Genomic DNA, 17,269 nt, shown 5'->3' with positions numbered 1-17,269 from the left:
TGGTTAGGCAGTTGAGCTAAGTGGTTTTTTTGTTTTTGTTTTTTTTTTTTTTTGAAACAAAGTTATGTATGTTTAGGTGAAAGAATTATAGCATTTTTAAAAAAATCTATTCTTAACTCGCTTCTTTGTGTTGGCACCTTTCCTGTTGTTTGGCACTTCTAATTGCTTTCTCTTTCTCAGAAATGGGGAAGTACTAGTTGCAAGGGTAACAACATGCACTGCTGATGTCTGAGACTGGTGTACGCTCTGTCTGAGACTCTCCAGCCCGTTCTAGCTCAGTTAGGTCATCCTGCTTTTCTAGAGTCTTTCAGGTTTTTGTTCCAATTTGAAACCTGCACTATCGTGAGGAAAGATCCTTATTCTCTTAATTGAACCAGGTATTGTTAACTCATTCAGGCTCAGTTCTCTAGCAGTTTCCCTAAAGCTATCTTTAAGTCCAGGCAGGCAGATAATGATGCCAACATTCCTCTTTGAAAAAGAGAAGTATATTGCCTGTTAAAATTATGAAATTTGCTCGTTGCTTTCTTAATTCTAAAGCCAAATAATGTATTAGCCTCAACTCATTTGAACTAGGAGTATAAGCAAGAATAAGAATTTGGGTTAACGTTCAAGTATTGGACTTGGATTATACTTGTGTATTAACCTGAATTCAAATTAACGTGTGTATTTTTGTAATGCATTGTGGTTTATTCATTCTATTAAGGCCTTTCCCTCCCTCCTGTACTTACTTTCACCTTCTGTTTTATATGGGAGTTCTTTTCTTTTCTGCTTCTCCTGTTCAGAACTTCTCTGTTACTACAAGAGGGCAGTGTTCCAGCAGAGAAGAGATCGTTGGGTGTCTCTTCTGCCTGGAGAAGTGGGGGGGGCGGGGGGGAAGTACTATCAGCAGGTAATAGCACTAATACATGAATATGTAACAAGGCCAGAAAACTTTTTCTTTTCTTAATGTCTGTAGAAAGCATACCTGTAGTATTTAGATTTCATGAACTTTTGAAACAATGGGAAGTGGAGCTGTAAAGTACTTACCTGCATTCCTTTAAAGGCATTCATACTTCTAATGGTTCTGTATTCCTAGGAACATTAAAAAAATCACTTTGCCGAGCATTGGACGGCTGCGCCACTTCACCAATGAAACGCTCCTTGACATACTGTTTTACAACAGCCCCATCTACTGTCAGACAATTGTGGATAAAGTAGGGCTGGAAATGAATCGTTTGTATGCTCTTTTCATGAGTCGCAACCCAGACTTCAAAGGAGGAGTCTCTGTGGCTGGGCACAGTTTAGGTAATTCAGTAAGAAACTGACTTTGCATAAAAAAAGCATTCCTGCATTAAAGAGAATAGAACTTTCCTTAAACATAGGGCTACAGTTAGTGGATAGTCCATGGCTGTCTTTCAGAGTATTGCAGACTAAAAGTCAAACAGCTCTTAGCAGATAATTTTATAAAGCTTTGAGAGAACGTTAGCGCTTCTCAAGTGTGTGCATTCCTCCCTCCCTATTCCTTCATGGAGAGTTAACATCTAATTTGTGTTTAAAAATTGTCATGGTATCTGTCGTCTTGTTAGGTGGGTAACTTCTGTGTTTCAAAAACCCCTTTAGTAGAAGGAAAATAATTTTTGGAACGTATTATAAGTATTATAAAGAGATATGATGTACTGGTTTGGACTGGTATTTTTCTTTCAGTCTGACAAAAGACTGCAGTCTAAGACAGTGAGGAAAGATGCTTTGGTCATGGCAATTGCATAAAGCTATTTCACGTGAACAAGAAAAAAAGTTTGCTTTTTGCTGGGAATAATCATGTTCAGGTTAAACTTAATATTTGTTTATTTTAGTTTTAACTCAGCATTTTTTTGATCAATCTATACCTTGCTAGTACTGTTGCATATAAATCTTGCTTAGGATTTAGGGACAGGAAAATCTGAAATTATTTCCCAAGGCAACTTTCATTCATGTTTCCAGGTTCCTTAATTCTGTTTGACATACTGTCTAACCAGAAGGAGTTGGCTTCATCAGTAAATACTGGACCTTTCTCTGGTGTCAACGGGGCTGTGAAGGATGTGGCTGTTCATGATAAACAGGTATTTGCATGCTTGTCTTTCCAGGCAAATTGATCTGATGTTTTCAGCAACTTTTTCTTAAATTGTCAGGATTTATTAGCAGAAACACTGTTGCGTGTTCTGATAGTACGTTTAACATATTAATGGAAATGTGCAGTTTTGTGACTAGTACTTCCTGAGAATTGGCAGTGTTTAAAGTTCAAAATAAGCCAGACATGGAATTTGATCATGGGCGTTGGCTTTGACCTACTGCAGTACGGATGAGTAACTTGATCTTAATAGTATCTAAATGGAGGGGTGGAGGCAAAGAAGGAAATAATCTATGTTCAGGCTAGAAACTGGGACCAGTACTTTGATTAAAGGAAAATATTTTTGAATGAGATTATAAAACCCAAGGATCATATTGTCTTTTTTTAATTAAAATGTTTTGCAGGTCTATTATTAGCATAAAATCTGGTATCCTGCATCATTAAAAGGTGTATAAATTAAGCTTAAATACTATTGATATTTTTAAGATAAAATAATTTAGCTGCTGTTTATGGACTTTTCCACTGTCTGACAACGTAATTCTTTTGCTGTGCTGTCTTGTTAAGGTAACAGAAGACACCAGTTCCTTGGGCTCCTCAATTGCAACTTCTGGTGATGACCTTTGTGAGCCTGAAGTAGATGATGACGTTCCTACTCTGCAGAAGACTCTGGAAATGCTTAGTTTGTCAGAGTATATCAGCACATTTGAAAAGGAGCGAATTGATATGGAATGTCTGGTATAATGATTTTCAGTTGACTTTTGGGGGTGGCCAAGGTGTGGAGGTTTGGGGTTTTTTGCTTTAGAGTTTAGTGTGCCATGAGGCATGAAAGCAGTTGCAAAGGTTAAATAATGTCTGATATGAAGACTAAATGTTATGTGACTTCATTTTCTGAACTGTGTTATTCTTGCGTATAGCATATATGTTCTTGTAATTTCTGTTGGATTACAAAATGCTTCTCTAATTCATAAGTCATTCCTAATAAGCAATGACGATATCTGTTACTAGAGAAGTTATGAAGTATATTTTAACTTATTTGTTTAAGCTGATGTGTACAGTTGATGACCTGAAGGAAATGGGGATACCTCTTGGACCAAGAAAGAAAATAGCTAATTTTGTGAAAGACAGAGCAGCCAAGCAGGTAAATATATTTTTCAGGAATGGATTAAGTTGTTACTAAGCAAACACGACTAACTCTCTTGATGTGGAGTAACCTCTATTCTTTAACATATTTAATGTGTATTAGAGGGATTTTGACAACTGTGAGATGTGTGGTGTTTTTGTTTTTTTTCCTGATTTGAAAACTGTCTTGAAAGGAACAAAAGAAAGCAGCAGCAGAAAAGAAAGCAGTGCAGGTTGCTATGCTCCAAACTCAAGAAACTGCCCAGAAAGCAAAAGAGGCCATTACTCCTATCTCCCCTTCAGAATCTGGTCAGCTGCACTCAAAGAGGAAGCTTCCAGTTGGTGCCTCTGTTTCTTCTGTGAACATTGACTATGAGTATTTTGAAGTTGGAACTGGCCAGGTGAGACTACATAAGTTTGAATGATTCATTTGGAACAATGCAGTGGGATTTGTTTTTTTGTTTGTTTGTTCTTTGTTTTTTAATGTCGATGGCTTTGTTTTTCTCTCGATCATTGTGCAAAAGTTATGTTTATGTGGAGCTTTGCCCTTTGACAGGAGGGAAGGCTGGGAGAGTGGGTTAGATTACTGAAAAGCAAAACTTAGTGTAACAAGGATGCAACTGCAAGTTTTTCAACAGTGAGCGAGCTGTAAACAGAGTTTTGTTCTGAAGTCACAAGTGTGTGAATGTTATGGTACTGAATGGTTCTCTGGCATTTAACAGGGTAGCCTAAATTGGCCCAAACAACTCGAAAATCAGACTTTTAAATAAATGTATTTAAGAACTAGCCTTATTTATATTTTCCTGGTCTTTGAGAAAACTGTAGGAAAACCATCTTAATACCATCTTAATGTATAGCAGAAATGCAGAGCAGCATCTACAGGAACATGCATAGGAACCTGTGTGCATGTGGTTGACTTAACACACATCCCACTTTTCTTTCCTAGCTAATAATTATATTGACTAGCTGACAGTTCTAAGAGATTATTTAATTTCTCTGTCTGGTAGGTTTCTGTGGTTTACAGTGCATTAGACTTCGAACCAGATATTTTCTTTGCTCTGGGTTCTCCTATTGGTGTATTCCTTACTGTGCGAGGAGTAGAGAAGATTGATGAAAACTACAGGCTTCCTACCTGCAAGGGATTCTTCAATATCTATCATCCAGTGAGTGAGAAATACTTTTCAGGTTTGATTTTTGGCTAATGTAGGTGACAGAAATAGAGACTACTAAGTCTTAACCTTGGAGCATTCTACCTTTTCCTGTCCGCACTTTTCCTAAAACACTAACACTTAGTCCTAACTCTTCTTTAAAAAGATGCAACTGAAATGTAGGATGATTACTCCATAGGATGATGATTCCTACTCCGTAGGATGATAAACCTTACTGCAACAAAAGTGGGGCTGGCTATAGAATGATGGATTGGCTTGATAAGATTTCCCCTGTTCATTTTCAGAGCTTAAATGGCATTTTTGTTAATTTCGGGTCATTCATGTAGATTTTTATAAGGTAATTGTATTTGAGCCATTAACGAGACTGTTCTGGGGTTCCTGATAGACTGAGAAGTTTAGAGATCCTCATAGGTTTTGTAAACACTCATCGTCACCTTCTGCCTTGTCTTGTTTGTTGCTTAAAGTGACACGTTGGGAGAAGCCATCAGAATTTGAGGAGTTTTTTGCTGCTTTTTCACTGTTCTGTTCCTCTTACTCTCCTACAGGAAAAGGTTCTAAGACCTAATTAGTTAATGAACCTACGTAATCTTACAGTTAACCTAAATGCTAGTGATTTGAGTTTTTTGTGAACTGAAATACAGGAGAATCCAAGAATGGGTGATCTTCACTAGTAATCATAAATAGGGATTTTTCGCTAAGAAGTCATGATTAGAATATCTTTTGGGTAACTAAATGTCAATGTGTTGTTTCTTAACAGCTTGATCCAGTTGCTTACAGGTTAGAACCGATGATCATTGAAGACGTGGATTTAAAACCAGTTCTTATTCCGCACCATAAAGGCAGAAAAAGACTTCATCTGGGTAAAAATGAAAACTTAATTCATATGTGTGTCTAATTCTTAAATTATTCACTTGATGCATTAGAATATTACAGAATTTCAAGAGACTAATGCGCACTTAAGTTCCTGGATGTGTAGCTGGATACATTTTCATAGAGGCTAAACTTGAGGGGATTGCTCCCAGCCTTATGAGTTGGGCATTCATAATTGCATCAGAATAATGATCATAATTCTAATGAAGACCTCCAGGTTGTAGCTTGTGGTGAACAGTCCCATTTTGAAATAACTGTAAATCACTCGTCCTGTTCATCTTAATTGCTAAAAGAATGAGAGACAAACTGAACTTACTGCATTCTTTTACCTTGTGTCTAAAGACCTCTATGATGTGTTTAGCTAGTGTCTGTGCAGTATTGTTAGAAAAGTTGAGGAAAAAGACAGTTTCTTAGCCACTGCTGGGCAAGGATTGGATTCTGTTGCGCACGCACACACACACACACACACACACACACACACACACACACACACACACACACACACACACGTCAGAGCAAGGTGACAGACTCTTAGATGTCACATACTTAAGGAGCATCAGTTTTGCTATTCAGCTGGCGATGTTATTGTTGTGGACGTTCAGAGCCCTTCTGAAAGCCTGTCTTCAGGCACTTGGAAAGTGAAATTCTGCAGCATCTGTACTTCAGAAGTGTAGATTAGGAGGAGTTTTTTTCCCTAGGTTAGACAAGGTACTTGCTAATGTTTTTTCCGTTACAACTTGCACCATAAACGTGCATAGCAAAGCAAAAAAATTTGATCTGTTGCCCTTTACAGACTGACTTTTCACTGATGTGAGTAAATGTTCCTGCATTTAGTTCCTGCAGTGGTCTGAGCTCTGATGTAATGGAGCCACATGGTTTTAACCTACTTCAGAAGTTTATTTTGAAGAGCTCTCCCTCGCTCAGAGGTTCCCACCACTGTTGAACGGCAGCTCTGTTACCTGTGAAGCAATTACTGAACTGCAGCAGAATTACAGGCTAGAGTTGTCTGGGAAAACTATTGAATTGTCTGGAAGTGCTCCTGTTAAAAATTTATGACTGCTGCAGAAGTCGTGGGCAGCGTTTTGCTCTCTTCTCCTGTGCTGTAGTTTGAGATGGTATCTCTGTGTGGACCCCTCTGGGCTTAGATGCTGTCAGACTGTTTCCTGTGACTGTAGGTATTAACCCATCATTGACCCATCGAGTGAGAAATTGTTCCATATTTATTGCATTCCGTCTAATCTTTTAATTGAAGTAGAGATGCAAGAAATGTGCGTCCATGACCTAGCAGGCCTGTTTCTTCTAATAACTGGGATGCTTGTTGAACAGTGTTCAATTGTTCCCATTTAAATCCTTCTACTATGGTGATCTTTTTAGAGTTGAAAGACTCTCTCTCTCGTATGGGATCTGATCTGAAACAGGGTTTTATCAGCTCTTTGAAGAGTGCATGGCAGACCCTTAATGAATTTGCACGCGCTCATACTTCTTCAACTCAGCTACAAGCAGAACTGGAGAAAGTAGCTAACCAAATAAAAGAAGAAGAAGAAAAGCAAGTAGTGGAAGGTATGTGAACACGTTGTTGGCTTTCTTCTAATTTGTTGATTTCGGATTAGAAGAAACTCGAGTCTCCTGGTGATTGTTCATTACCCTGTTAAGCCCATATGTTTTCAGAATATTAATGTTAAATGTAAGATCTATGACAGCATCTCTGTGTCTTTTTATGAAAGTAAACTTTAACAGCTTTTATGGAAGGCTGTTTTAGACCTGAGTTTGTATAATCTTTCAACCCTCTGTCAGAAGAGCAGGTTTCTAAATCAGTTGTTTTCTTTCCTCTAAGACTAAACTAATACAAATAAAAATTTGTAGTAATTTTTCAGTAATGTTCTGCTGAGTAAGTAATGCAATGAGTTAAGAGGCCTTAAGCATGTGTTCTACAGAAGAAGAGTGCTGCTGAGGACAATCTACATGAGTTGGATATGAATGCTACTACTGTGATACCAAGGGCAGGCTTCCCAGTTGTGGATTATCTGTCGGTGTTTAGGCAAAGCTAGCATTACTATGCTTACAAAGAAAAAAACCATGCTTTCCAGTTTAAACTGAGACTAGTGATGGATTCCATGGAAGTGGGATGTAAAAGTGAGTTATTCCAAGTTACTTACTTGTAGGGTGACTGGATCAGTCCGTGTATGGACACTGGGGTTTGTTTTTTAAATTGCTGAGCTGCTACTTTGTGAGCTATTCTTCAGGCAAACTCCATTTGCATGTTATGACAGAAACAATCTTATTGTTCCAGGAACTCTTCTGATTCGTGCAGTTGTGTGCTAGTTGGCTGAGGTATTGTTATTGTCTTGCTGCAATCGCTTGGAAATTATAATAAAAAAGATGAGCGATATTTCTTGATAGAGTCAAGCAGGCCGTGCTTGAAAATATTTCAAATGTTAAACTTTTTAATTTTAGCTGAAAAGATCACTGAAAGTCCAGACCCTCCAAAAGATGAAGACTTCTTAGTGAAGGTTGGAATGCTAAATGGAGGGCGTCGTATTGACTACGTTCTACAAGAAAAACCGATAGAAAGCTTCAATGAATACCTTTTTGCTTTACAGAGTCATTTGTGCTACTGGTAAGAGAAATATTTGTTGTTCTTGTTTTTTCAGTGTAACTGTATATCTTTAAATATTGGTAATGGACACACCCGCCATCTATTTTTACTCTTATTTGCCTGTGATTAATATAACAGCTAGAATTCTTTCCTCTCTCGAGCATTTTATAACAAAAACTTAAATCTCTGTCAAAAATCATGCTCTAATGCTTCACTTCAGGAGTGTTTCTGATGAACATAACTGTTTGGGTTTTATACATAAATATTTTCAGGCTAGTGCAGAGAAGTGAAACGTTTGTAGAAGGACCACTGTGCTATAAAGCTGCTGATATAAAAGTTGTTCTGGTTGTCGGTGTGTATGTGTATGATTTAGGACACCTGAGTTTTCTTAATCTTTGCTATGTTCTAAAATACCACATTTTTGAAAAGGAGATTGCTGAGATGGGTGTGAGATCATGTGTCACTTAGTTCTGAAATAGTCTCTCATTTGGAAAGATGTTGTCTTCCTGGAGAGGCTTCCTGTGAGGTTAAATCCATCATATTCTAGACACTTGAGTATTATGTAACCAGGATGATATTATGTAGCCAGGATGATATACGTATTAAGGTAAAAGCATATATGACACATCTGTCCACTATCATCTCCAAGAGAAAAATATCTTCAAAATCTTGTGAAACTGTGGAAAAGAAAACTCTCAGCCTGCTCAGGAACACTCAGGAAAACTATATTTTTACTGCTGAAAGGCTGTCTTCAGCTCCAAATAGAAGTCAAGTTCAAAAGTGCTCTATCATGTAGTGGTAGGGCCTGAAGGGTTCTCAAGTAGTCGTCTAGTCCAGTCTCCTACTCAGAGCAGAGCTTACGCAATCTTTTCTAGTGCTTCACTGCCCGTAACGTCTAACTTAAATGTTGCAGTAATCTTGACTTGCTACTTCATGTGTTAGCAACGCTTTGTTCTCAGTGTCTATAGTGGACATCAGCACTGCAGCAGCACTTTTGTTATGATTTGATTTAGTTAAAGCTTTCTGCCGTTTTCTTCTGCTGTATTGGCTAAGATCTTGGGACAAGATTTAGACTTCAATCTGAAGCTACCTAGAGCGCCTGAAATGACCTGTTTCTAGTATCTTGTTTGGTATGGTTACACTTTTTTCTTTTTTTCCTTGGAAAGAATTTAAACTGTTTATTGTATACTTTTTTCTACCATAGAACATTCATGAGAAGAAGCTTTTAAAGCTGGAGAGGGATCTCTAGGTTGTTGCAAACTTTGGATCTCTTTGCTAGTGTTCTCTCTGTTACCTTGGGAAGGCTGAGATACAGTGTCCAGGTAGTTGCTCTGAAAAGACATTTTACCTAAATCCGATGGAATGAATTTCTGCTTTCTGTAACATCACTGTTTACCTACCCCAAATGGGGGGGAAAAAACAAATTTCAACTTGCTCATTTAATTAACTCTTTTCCCTCTTGAGGCTATTTAATTTTTTTATGGCTGAACAGTTCCATTTCTGGCTTGTGTTCTGCTTAGTTTGTGTTATTTTAGAAGTTTTGCATCTTTCTCTTTTCTCTTTCTGGGGCTGTCCTAAAATGTCATTCTCAAGATATCCCACCTAGATGTCACTATTGTGACACTGTCCTCTTTTGCAGTTAAGACATTGCAAGGTGTCACACTGATCTCTTAAAATTTGTCACTGAAAACACACACTTTTAGCTACAATCATTTGCAAAACAAGGAGAATTTTGTGAGCATTTTGAAATGCCATCATGGTCTAATAAAATAAAGCCAAAAAAAAAAAAAGCCATAGTAGATCTTCCTTTAAAATTTGAATTCACTCTTTGTATATAGTGATTGCTCATATACCAGATAATTTGTGGAAGAAGCAGATTTTGGTGTCGTCATATGTTCAGACCTGCAGTGCACTGTTGCCTCATTGGGATTTGGATTTACTTTTTTTTTTTTTTTTTTAAGTGCTTGTATGCTTTAAATGAGAAAGATATAACTTGATTTATAGGAATAGCAGTAGCTATTGACCCATTGTATTTGCTGTTATGTTTCGAGTTGCTCTTTTTCGGTGTATCCTAGTCTTGTTCATTTTATTGCTGTCATAAAATTAAGCATACGTAAAAATACACAGGATTTGCAATGGCAGAGGGGAAGACACATGAAGCTGTCAAATACAGTTTGCGCGTAATGAATGATAAACAAGCTTAGGGATCAGCTGCTGACCTGTGACAAGATGCTGTTGGTGTGTGTTGGTGGGGAGCGACTTTTGTGTTTTTAGTAAAGAAAACACTGATCTCTGTTCTGAGTGACTATGGCTTTGAAGTTCTGTTGTCGCTTTCCTAATAATACGGGCATAAGCAGTTTGTGGCACTGGTTAGCAGGTGCTGGGTAAGTGGCTCTTCACTCTCAAAAACTAAGTGCTTCAGAAACAATGTAAATGACTTCTAAAAATAGGCATATTTTTGCAGAGGTTAAAGTATGGTATTGAAAGCACTGCCTGAAGGGTCTTTTTAAAGTTAATATCACTGACTACTGAAGATCAGTAATTCCCCTCGGCAGAGGGGATCTCCAAGGCTGCCGGGCTGATATGTGCCAGCGCTGTGAAGCGTTGTGCCCCGGCAGAGCTGCTGCAAGCAGCCAGTGACCCGGTGGTGGCAGTGCTGGTCTGCAGGGGCAGTGGAAGTACCTACAGTATCTACTGTAGAACAAGAAAATTTTTCCACGAGGTGGCAGCCGATCATTGCCTGGACTTCAGGCTTGCTACCCAGGGGAGGAAGACTAGTTTATTTTGTTATTCAAGTAAGGAAAATAAACATGATGGTTCATGATCCAGGAACTGAGAGAATCTTCTTTTCTGATGTGGAGTTCTGCTTTCTGTGCAGTGTTATACCTCTTTTGCCCCTAGTAGGTAACTTCCAACATTTTTTTTGTCATTCATAAAGTAAGAATGAGAGTGGAGCACCCAAATATGAGTGTGGTTTTTTTTTTTTTTTGTAAATGTCTCAAGTGATCTGTGTGTTGCAGAAAAGGGAGCTTCCATGTTGATCCTTGTGCTTGGTATTGCTTGTTTAACAGGGGAGATTATCAAGAAATGTGGTTACCATCTCCATGCTCAATTGAGGAAAATATTTGTAGTCCCTTAGCTTGCATTTCTTGTTTTAACTCTGTATTGGTGCTCAGTAAGTGATATTTTTCATATTTTAAGGATTAAAGTTCTCGTTCTCTAAATCTCCTTTACTGTCTCCTGATATAATTTCTCTTAAAGTAAAATGTTACTGTTATTCAAGAGCTCTTGCTGCTGTTAAAATGTGTATGTTTCACTTTATAATTTTTTGAGTGGTTGTTACTTTTTTTTTTCATTGGCATTGTCTGTGTGTATGTAAGTAACATGTTATAGATGAATAGGAAAATGAAGCCTGTGCACATTGAATTTGAATTCAGATTGCTGAAATTTTGATTTTGAAAAGGGGAAGGAAAACACTAACTTGGAAACATGGAACTTGAATTATATTAATTCTTAAATGGTTTGAGAACTTTCTTATTTATGGTGGTAAGGAGGAAAAGTTCTGGAAGACTATGTAGATATTTAATATAGCCTATTTACAAGCAAGTGCCAGCCAGTTGGGAGAGAAGGATTAGAATATTGCTGATAGAATTGGGAAGGCTGAGTTTTGACATTGGGCTAATAACTGTGGTGGAGCAAGTGAAATTTAAAAAAAAAAAAAAAAAAAAAAGGCTTGAGAAGCTGGTGGAGTGCTGGACTACGCAGGAGTCCGTGACAGACAAAAAGTGATAGAAGATGACTGCCTGAGGTCATTTAAGCCAAATGAGTAACATCAAAGCATTTTATAGAGAAGGAGATTTTGAGTTACAGCGTATTAAAAGTTATAGAGAACAGACAAAAGAATTGCAGTAGTAGAAGGTATAGCATAGGCTAGGGCTGACAGCAGAGCTGATGTAAAACCGATGAAGTATTGTGGTTTGAAGGAAGCTGATAGAGGCAAGGTCACATGCCTGAAAGATAAGGACTAGGGTGATAGGTCCTACAAACTGTTCAGCTGGATGAAACATGCCTTACAGGAATTAGAATGTGGGTCTTATGACACTAAAATAACACTTTTTTTTTTTTTTTTTGTCTGTAGGGAATCTGAAGACACTGCCTTACTGTTTCTCAAAGAAATATACAGGACTATGAATATCAGTCCTGAACAGCCACAGCATTGATGTATAGATACAGGAATTTGTAAGTTTGTTCTAATATATCTTATGTATTCTATGAAATTCAACTAAAAATTGGATCTCTTTGCTTTTGCCACTTTTTCTGAAGTTTATATTATGAAGCAGGCAGCTGCAAAGTATCATTTTGATATTGGGAAAAACAGATTTTAATTAAAAGTGCAGGAGAAGTCTTCAGGCTCTTCACTTTCCCTTCCCGAAAGATATCTGATGTTAGAGGCTTTGGTAGGAGGTAATAGTTGCCAGTACAACTCTAGCTTAAAAAAAGTGATATCTTCACCATGTTTTCTCCATCAATCCAGTTATACAATGAATGTTCAAGTGTAGGGAAATTTAGAGATATTGTATTTGATGAAATTTCATTTACAGGTACAGTAGACTGAAGAACACCAAGAGTGTTCCAGCATTGTAATGTACAAATTGTACTATTGGCTGACTCCTGGTTGATCGATCGTGCACGTATATGCCTGGGAAAAAAGTCGCCTCTCTCCTAAGGAGCAATTAAATGCTGATCTTGATTAAACTGCTGAATGAGACGTTTATATATGTCACTATTTAATGTTCATATAGCTTAAGAATTTCAGTAGAATAAGGTAGGATGGAGATAGTGCACTTGGAAAAGAAATTATGAATATGATATTGAATATCTTAAGTCTAAAATATACTTGCAGATATTTTTATTTAAACTGTCTGTTTCCTAGTTAAGCATTTGTATTGTACCAGTTTGCATTACTGGATGTCGTAGAGAAGACTGTATCCCCTTTTGAGAGGAAAGGGGAAAAAATAGCGCCATAATGCTTTTTTGGAATTGCACAGCAAAGTAGTTCGTGATGCATTTCTCAATTTTTCAGAAGAATTGGTAATGGGAAGGTACATAAATACCCAGTATGAAGGAGAATACCTTAATTTTTCAGAGGAATATTCTAGATAACTCTACTACTATACAGTTCTAACAGTCTTTGTAATGGAATGCTTCTGATGGTCTATCTGTTGATTAAATAGTTGAATAGTGGCAGAATTGTTCTCTGCTTTTATATATTTTTTTTAATGACTGCTCAGGGTGAAATAGTATGAAACTCACTGCTACAAAAATAACTTTCTGTGTCGATGGGGAGTGGGAAGTGATAATTTATCACTACAAAACTAGAAATAGGTTTGTTGCTTAGCTTCAGCAAATGGTGGAATAATTGTATTTTTGTTTTTGTTGGTTTTTTATCAGGAGCTACCCAGTGCATTACTCGCAAGGACGGTGGTTTATTTAGCTGTTATGGTCATGCAGCAAAGCGCAGTCAAGGATGTCTGTGTAGTCATAACACCAACAGGAGCTGCTCAGAACTTGCTTCAGCTCTTGCTGGACTGACTAGCATTTGACACCAGGATTCAGATCCCTGAGGGTCTGAATTGTGGGGTAGCTCAGGCCCTCTGGGATGGGATGCATTTAATGGAAAATGTTATCTTGGGAAAGCTACAGGCTACAAGGCCGCAATCCTTTGACGAGAAGAAGTGTTTAAAACATGCTTGCATAAATCTTCGTCGGGAGGAAAAATGAGAAATTCTTCCTCAGTGGTACAGAGCAGTCAAGTTGGGTTAAATCTAATTAAGTTGAGTTAAATCTAATTATTCACCCTTACTGAGTTATGTAGCTCATATGGTTTCAAGGGTGTTTTGTTTATGTTTTTTGTTTGTTTTTGTTTTTGACGTCCAAATCTGAAGGGTGGCAATGTGAGGGTAGTGGATTATCCTGCAGTATCTAGAACAGCGACGTTCACTTACTGATCTAGGAAGAGATTATGTGAAAAAACTCTCTGTAACTGTGGGCTGCTCAAGGGAAAGAGTACGCGTCAGAGGTGGCTGTGGCCTTAGTGTTCTGTTCTGGGATGCTTTTTTCTTGACATCTACTTGTAAGTTAACTAAGTCAAGTCGGGAACGTTAACTATGTTAGCTGAAATTACTTAAGAATAAATAGGTGGCCCTAAGAATTGTAGCCGAAATGATATTAAAAAACACTTGAATTTTGTATTTTTTTTTTTAAGCATGAGTGACTTAATTTACCTCTTCTAGATCACCTTGAAGCTATTCTTTGTGAAATAATAATACAGCGTTTTGTTTAAAAAGTATAAATAAGTGTTTGGGGCAACTTTTTAAATAAATGAAGACATTTTTGCGCAAAATATTTCCATTTCCTGTAGCTACTTTGATTAAGTATATTTAAAAAAACACTCTTGCAAATGACAGTTTTGTCTTTCTTTATACTGTACGCAGAAGCATATCACTGTGTTGGTTGGAAGAGCTGACTTAATGTACTTTTTTTCGAGGCCCCATTGGTGGGAGCAAGAGGTGCCAGCATATTAAAGCTCTGATGTATGAATTATAGCAACTTTAAATATAGTAGGATAACCTATACCATCAGTTAAAGACTCCAGTAATTAAAATGTTTAGAGAGTGATGTCCTATGAACAGGAGATGTAAGCTCCTTCTGTTTGGAACTGTAATCACCTTTTTGTGTCCAGAAAAGGTAGATTTCGGGAGCTTTTTTCGTTTTTTTAAACTGATGATCTAAAAACAAACAAAACAAAAAGTATACAGTCTTGTCTTTTTCTGTCATTTGGAAACTGAATGTTGGCATGTTTCATTCTGTTTCTATCCTACTGCAAGGATAGAAAACTTGATGTTTTCACGTGTGTACTTGTTCTGTTTTCTCTCTGCACAGCCAAACCTGTTGCTCTGACAAACCTGGTGGAAAAACAATTTGAAGAAACTTTTATTATGTCCATAGTTACAGATGATGGGTTAAGAGTTGGACTTTTTCCCCTGCCATTCCAGAACTCATTCAGATTCTGCCGTCTTGTGTCACTTCAAGCAAATTTAAATTTTGAAAAGATCAACATCATCACTGAAAAAAAAACCCAGAATGATACAATTTTGATTTTAAATGAGTTTAATTGTACAGTTGCCAAATATAAAGTGATCATTGAAGAAGTATTTTTGGCATGCAAATCATTATTCTCTCCTTTAGCTATCCTATCTTAGCTGGTTGTCAAATGTGTTTTCTCTCGAGGCAACATGTCCTTTATTAAAAGGGACTTGTTGAGAAACAGCAATAATCTGTTTTCCTTGAAGCACCTGTTGGTCCACCTTTTAAAAACAAAATATGAACTGTAGTTATAACCAGCTTTAATATAGATTACATGAAGCTGTTTGTATTTACTAAAAACTAGCAGCCAGAATCATTTTCTTACTATTGTAAGTGTCATATGGAGATTTTATAAAGACCTTTTTAAGCCTCTGTTAAGAGTTGGGGGGGGGTTGTTTGTTTGTTTGTCTGAAGTATAAATGAACCTTTGAAAATGTTAGAAATATGTTGCAGCTAGTTCAGTGTTCAAGTCCCCTGAAATGAACTGAAGGACAATTTTAAATGACACTTTGGTCTGGTAATTAAGGTAATCTTAGTGAATTTTAGTGAAATTAGTCTGCAGCTGTATGAACTAAAATTCTTACCTTGACCTTACAATTTAATATCTCAAAATAGTTAATGTAAATAGAGGAACCTGAAGCTTATGGGAGCTAGGTGTAACAGTGTAGACCCATAATCCAGACATTTTCATTTATTGGAGTTAAGATGAGTTGGGTGGTGTGAAATCCTTTGAATTTGTCTGAGTGTTAAGCTTCTGTAGCTTTCTTCTGGCTTCAACTTATATGCAAATTGTGACTTTTTAATATTAATGACTTAATACTATTTGCTTCTGTTATTGCAGTAGGTGCATTTTGAAATGCAGTGTATGTGGGGTTTTTGTTAATTTAGTATATGTAAAATACACATTTTTTGTGTATATATTTTGGTTATTATAATTAAAAATACCTTACTTCCAAGGGGGTCTTTAGAGCAAAATTTTTGTACTTGATCATAGAATGGAGTGGAAGACACTTCTGGAGGACACCTGGTTCAGCTCCACCATTCAAAGCAGGGCCACCTTAAATCATGTGGCTTGGCACCTTATTCAGGGATGGAGATCCATCACCTCTCTGGGCTCTGTCCTAATATTTGACTACTATCATTGTGAATTGAGTTGTTTTTTTTTTTTTCCCCCTAATATATGATTGGAATTTCGTATGTTGGCTTGTTGTCTGTTACCTCTTGTCCTTTCTCTATGCATCTCCAAGAAGAGTCTGGTTCTGTCTTCTCTGTACCCTCCCATTAGATAGTTGAAGACAGCAATGAGATTCGTGTTCCTCCCACAACCTCCCCACCCATTGATTTCTGAAGATTGAACATTTTCCTTTACATCTCCTTGTATGCCATGTGCTGCAGCCCTCAAGTCATCTTGGTGATTTCCACTGGATTTGCCTCAGTTTGCCAATATCTGTCTTGTTCTGGGAAGCAAGTCTGCCAAAGGAAGTTTTTATCTGAAAACAACATTTTTATCTTTGTAAATTAACCTCTGAAGACCAAATTTTCTAAGCTTTAAAACTGCTTTGTTAGCTAGAATTCAAACAACACAAAGAAACCATTAACTGCCTTTTCCTAATAAAGTATAGAATGGCAAGTTACACGTTCATATTTACCAACTGTGTGCAACACTGAATAATCTGATGAATATACTTAAATAGCTCATTTACATATGCTGAAATAGTTCATTTTCTTTTACTTAAAGCTGAAGGGCTGTGGTAGAGCCCCCTGAGAAGGAACAGCAGCACGAATGAACAATAAAATTGCTGTTGCATAGGAGACTGGCTGACTCGATGCTTACTTTGCAATGGAAGGATGCACAGGAGGATATTGCAGGTGAATGAGGACCATCTGGAGCAGAGGAATTGTTTCAGGAGTATAGTATTAAAAGCAGTTCTTGTTTTGTAAATAAAAATGGCTAACTACAGTAACTGGCAGTTCTTAAGTAAATGGAAGTCCAGACATTAAACTAGGGACAAATGCCAGTGTAACCAATGATTATATAAAACAATGAAAAATTGGCAGCCCCCTTTTTTTAAAGAGTAAATTTACATCTGCAACAGACGCATATGTTCCTTCCTCAGCAGCAATCTTCCTAGTGTCACATCAGCTCACTGGGCAGACCACGTACAACACAGCCTCTGGTACATGCCACTGCAGATTTTGGTTTTTGTTTATATTTTGTATATAAGGAATAGTAGGTTATAATCAATATATCAGTTGTTGTTATAAATTGATTATAAATTGATT

At 37.2% G+C, this 17,269-nt stretch overlaps 1 protein-coding gene across 2 annotated transcripts in view; it reads left to right on the top strand.

The window, feature by feature from the left end:
* The window catches only part of SEC23IP (SEC23 interacting protein), a 29,185-nt gene extending 12,387 nt beyond the window's left edge, over window positions 1-16,798 (top strand). The window contains exons 9-19 of one of the 2 annotated variants that reach the window (XM_068951574.1): window positions 1,076-1,284; window positions 1,960-2,078; window positions 2,651-2,821; window positions 3,129-3,224; window positions 3,400-3,606; window positions 4,213-4,368; window positions 5,132-5,234; window positions 6,619-6,804; window positions 7,699-7,861; window positions 11,979-12,079; window positions 14,783-16,798. In XM_068951574.1, the coding sequence (XP_068807675.1) occupies window positions 1,076-1,284; window positions 1,960-2,078; window positions 2,651-2,821; window positions 3,129-3,224; window positions 3,400-3,606; window positions 4,213-4,368; window positions 5,132-5,234; window positions 6,619-6,804; window positions 7,699-7,861; window positions 11,979-12,060 (1,492 nt within the window). In that variant the 3' untranslated portion in view covers window positions 12,061-12,079; window positions 14,783-16,798. Of the gene's footprint in view, window positions 1-1,075; window positions 1,285-1,959; window positions 2,079-2,650; window positions 2,822-3,128; window positions 3,225-3,399; window positions 3,607-4,212; window positions 4,369-5,131; window positions 5,235-6,618; window positions 6,805-7,698; window positions 7,862-11,978; window positions 12,080-13,291 lie in introns of both variants that reach the window. The other variant, XM_068951575.1, reaches the window with a different exon arrangement.
* The last annotated feature ends 471 nt before the right edge of the window (window positions 16,799-17,269 follow it).

The sequence above is a fragment of the Struthio camelus genome, chromosome 7 (assembly GCF_040807025.1).
Source record: "Struthio camelus isolate bStrCam1 chromosome 7, bStrCam1.hap1, whole genome shotgun sequence".
Taxonomy (NCBI): Eukaryota; Metazoa; Chordata; class Aves; order Struthioniformes; family Struthionidae; genus Struthio; species Struthio camelus.
Note: the sequence above shows the minus strand (reverse complement) of the source record. Positions and strands in the feature narration are given on the sequence as shown.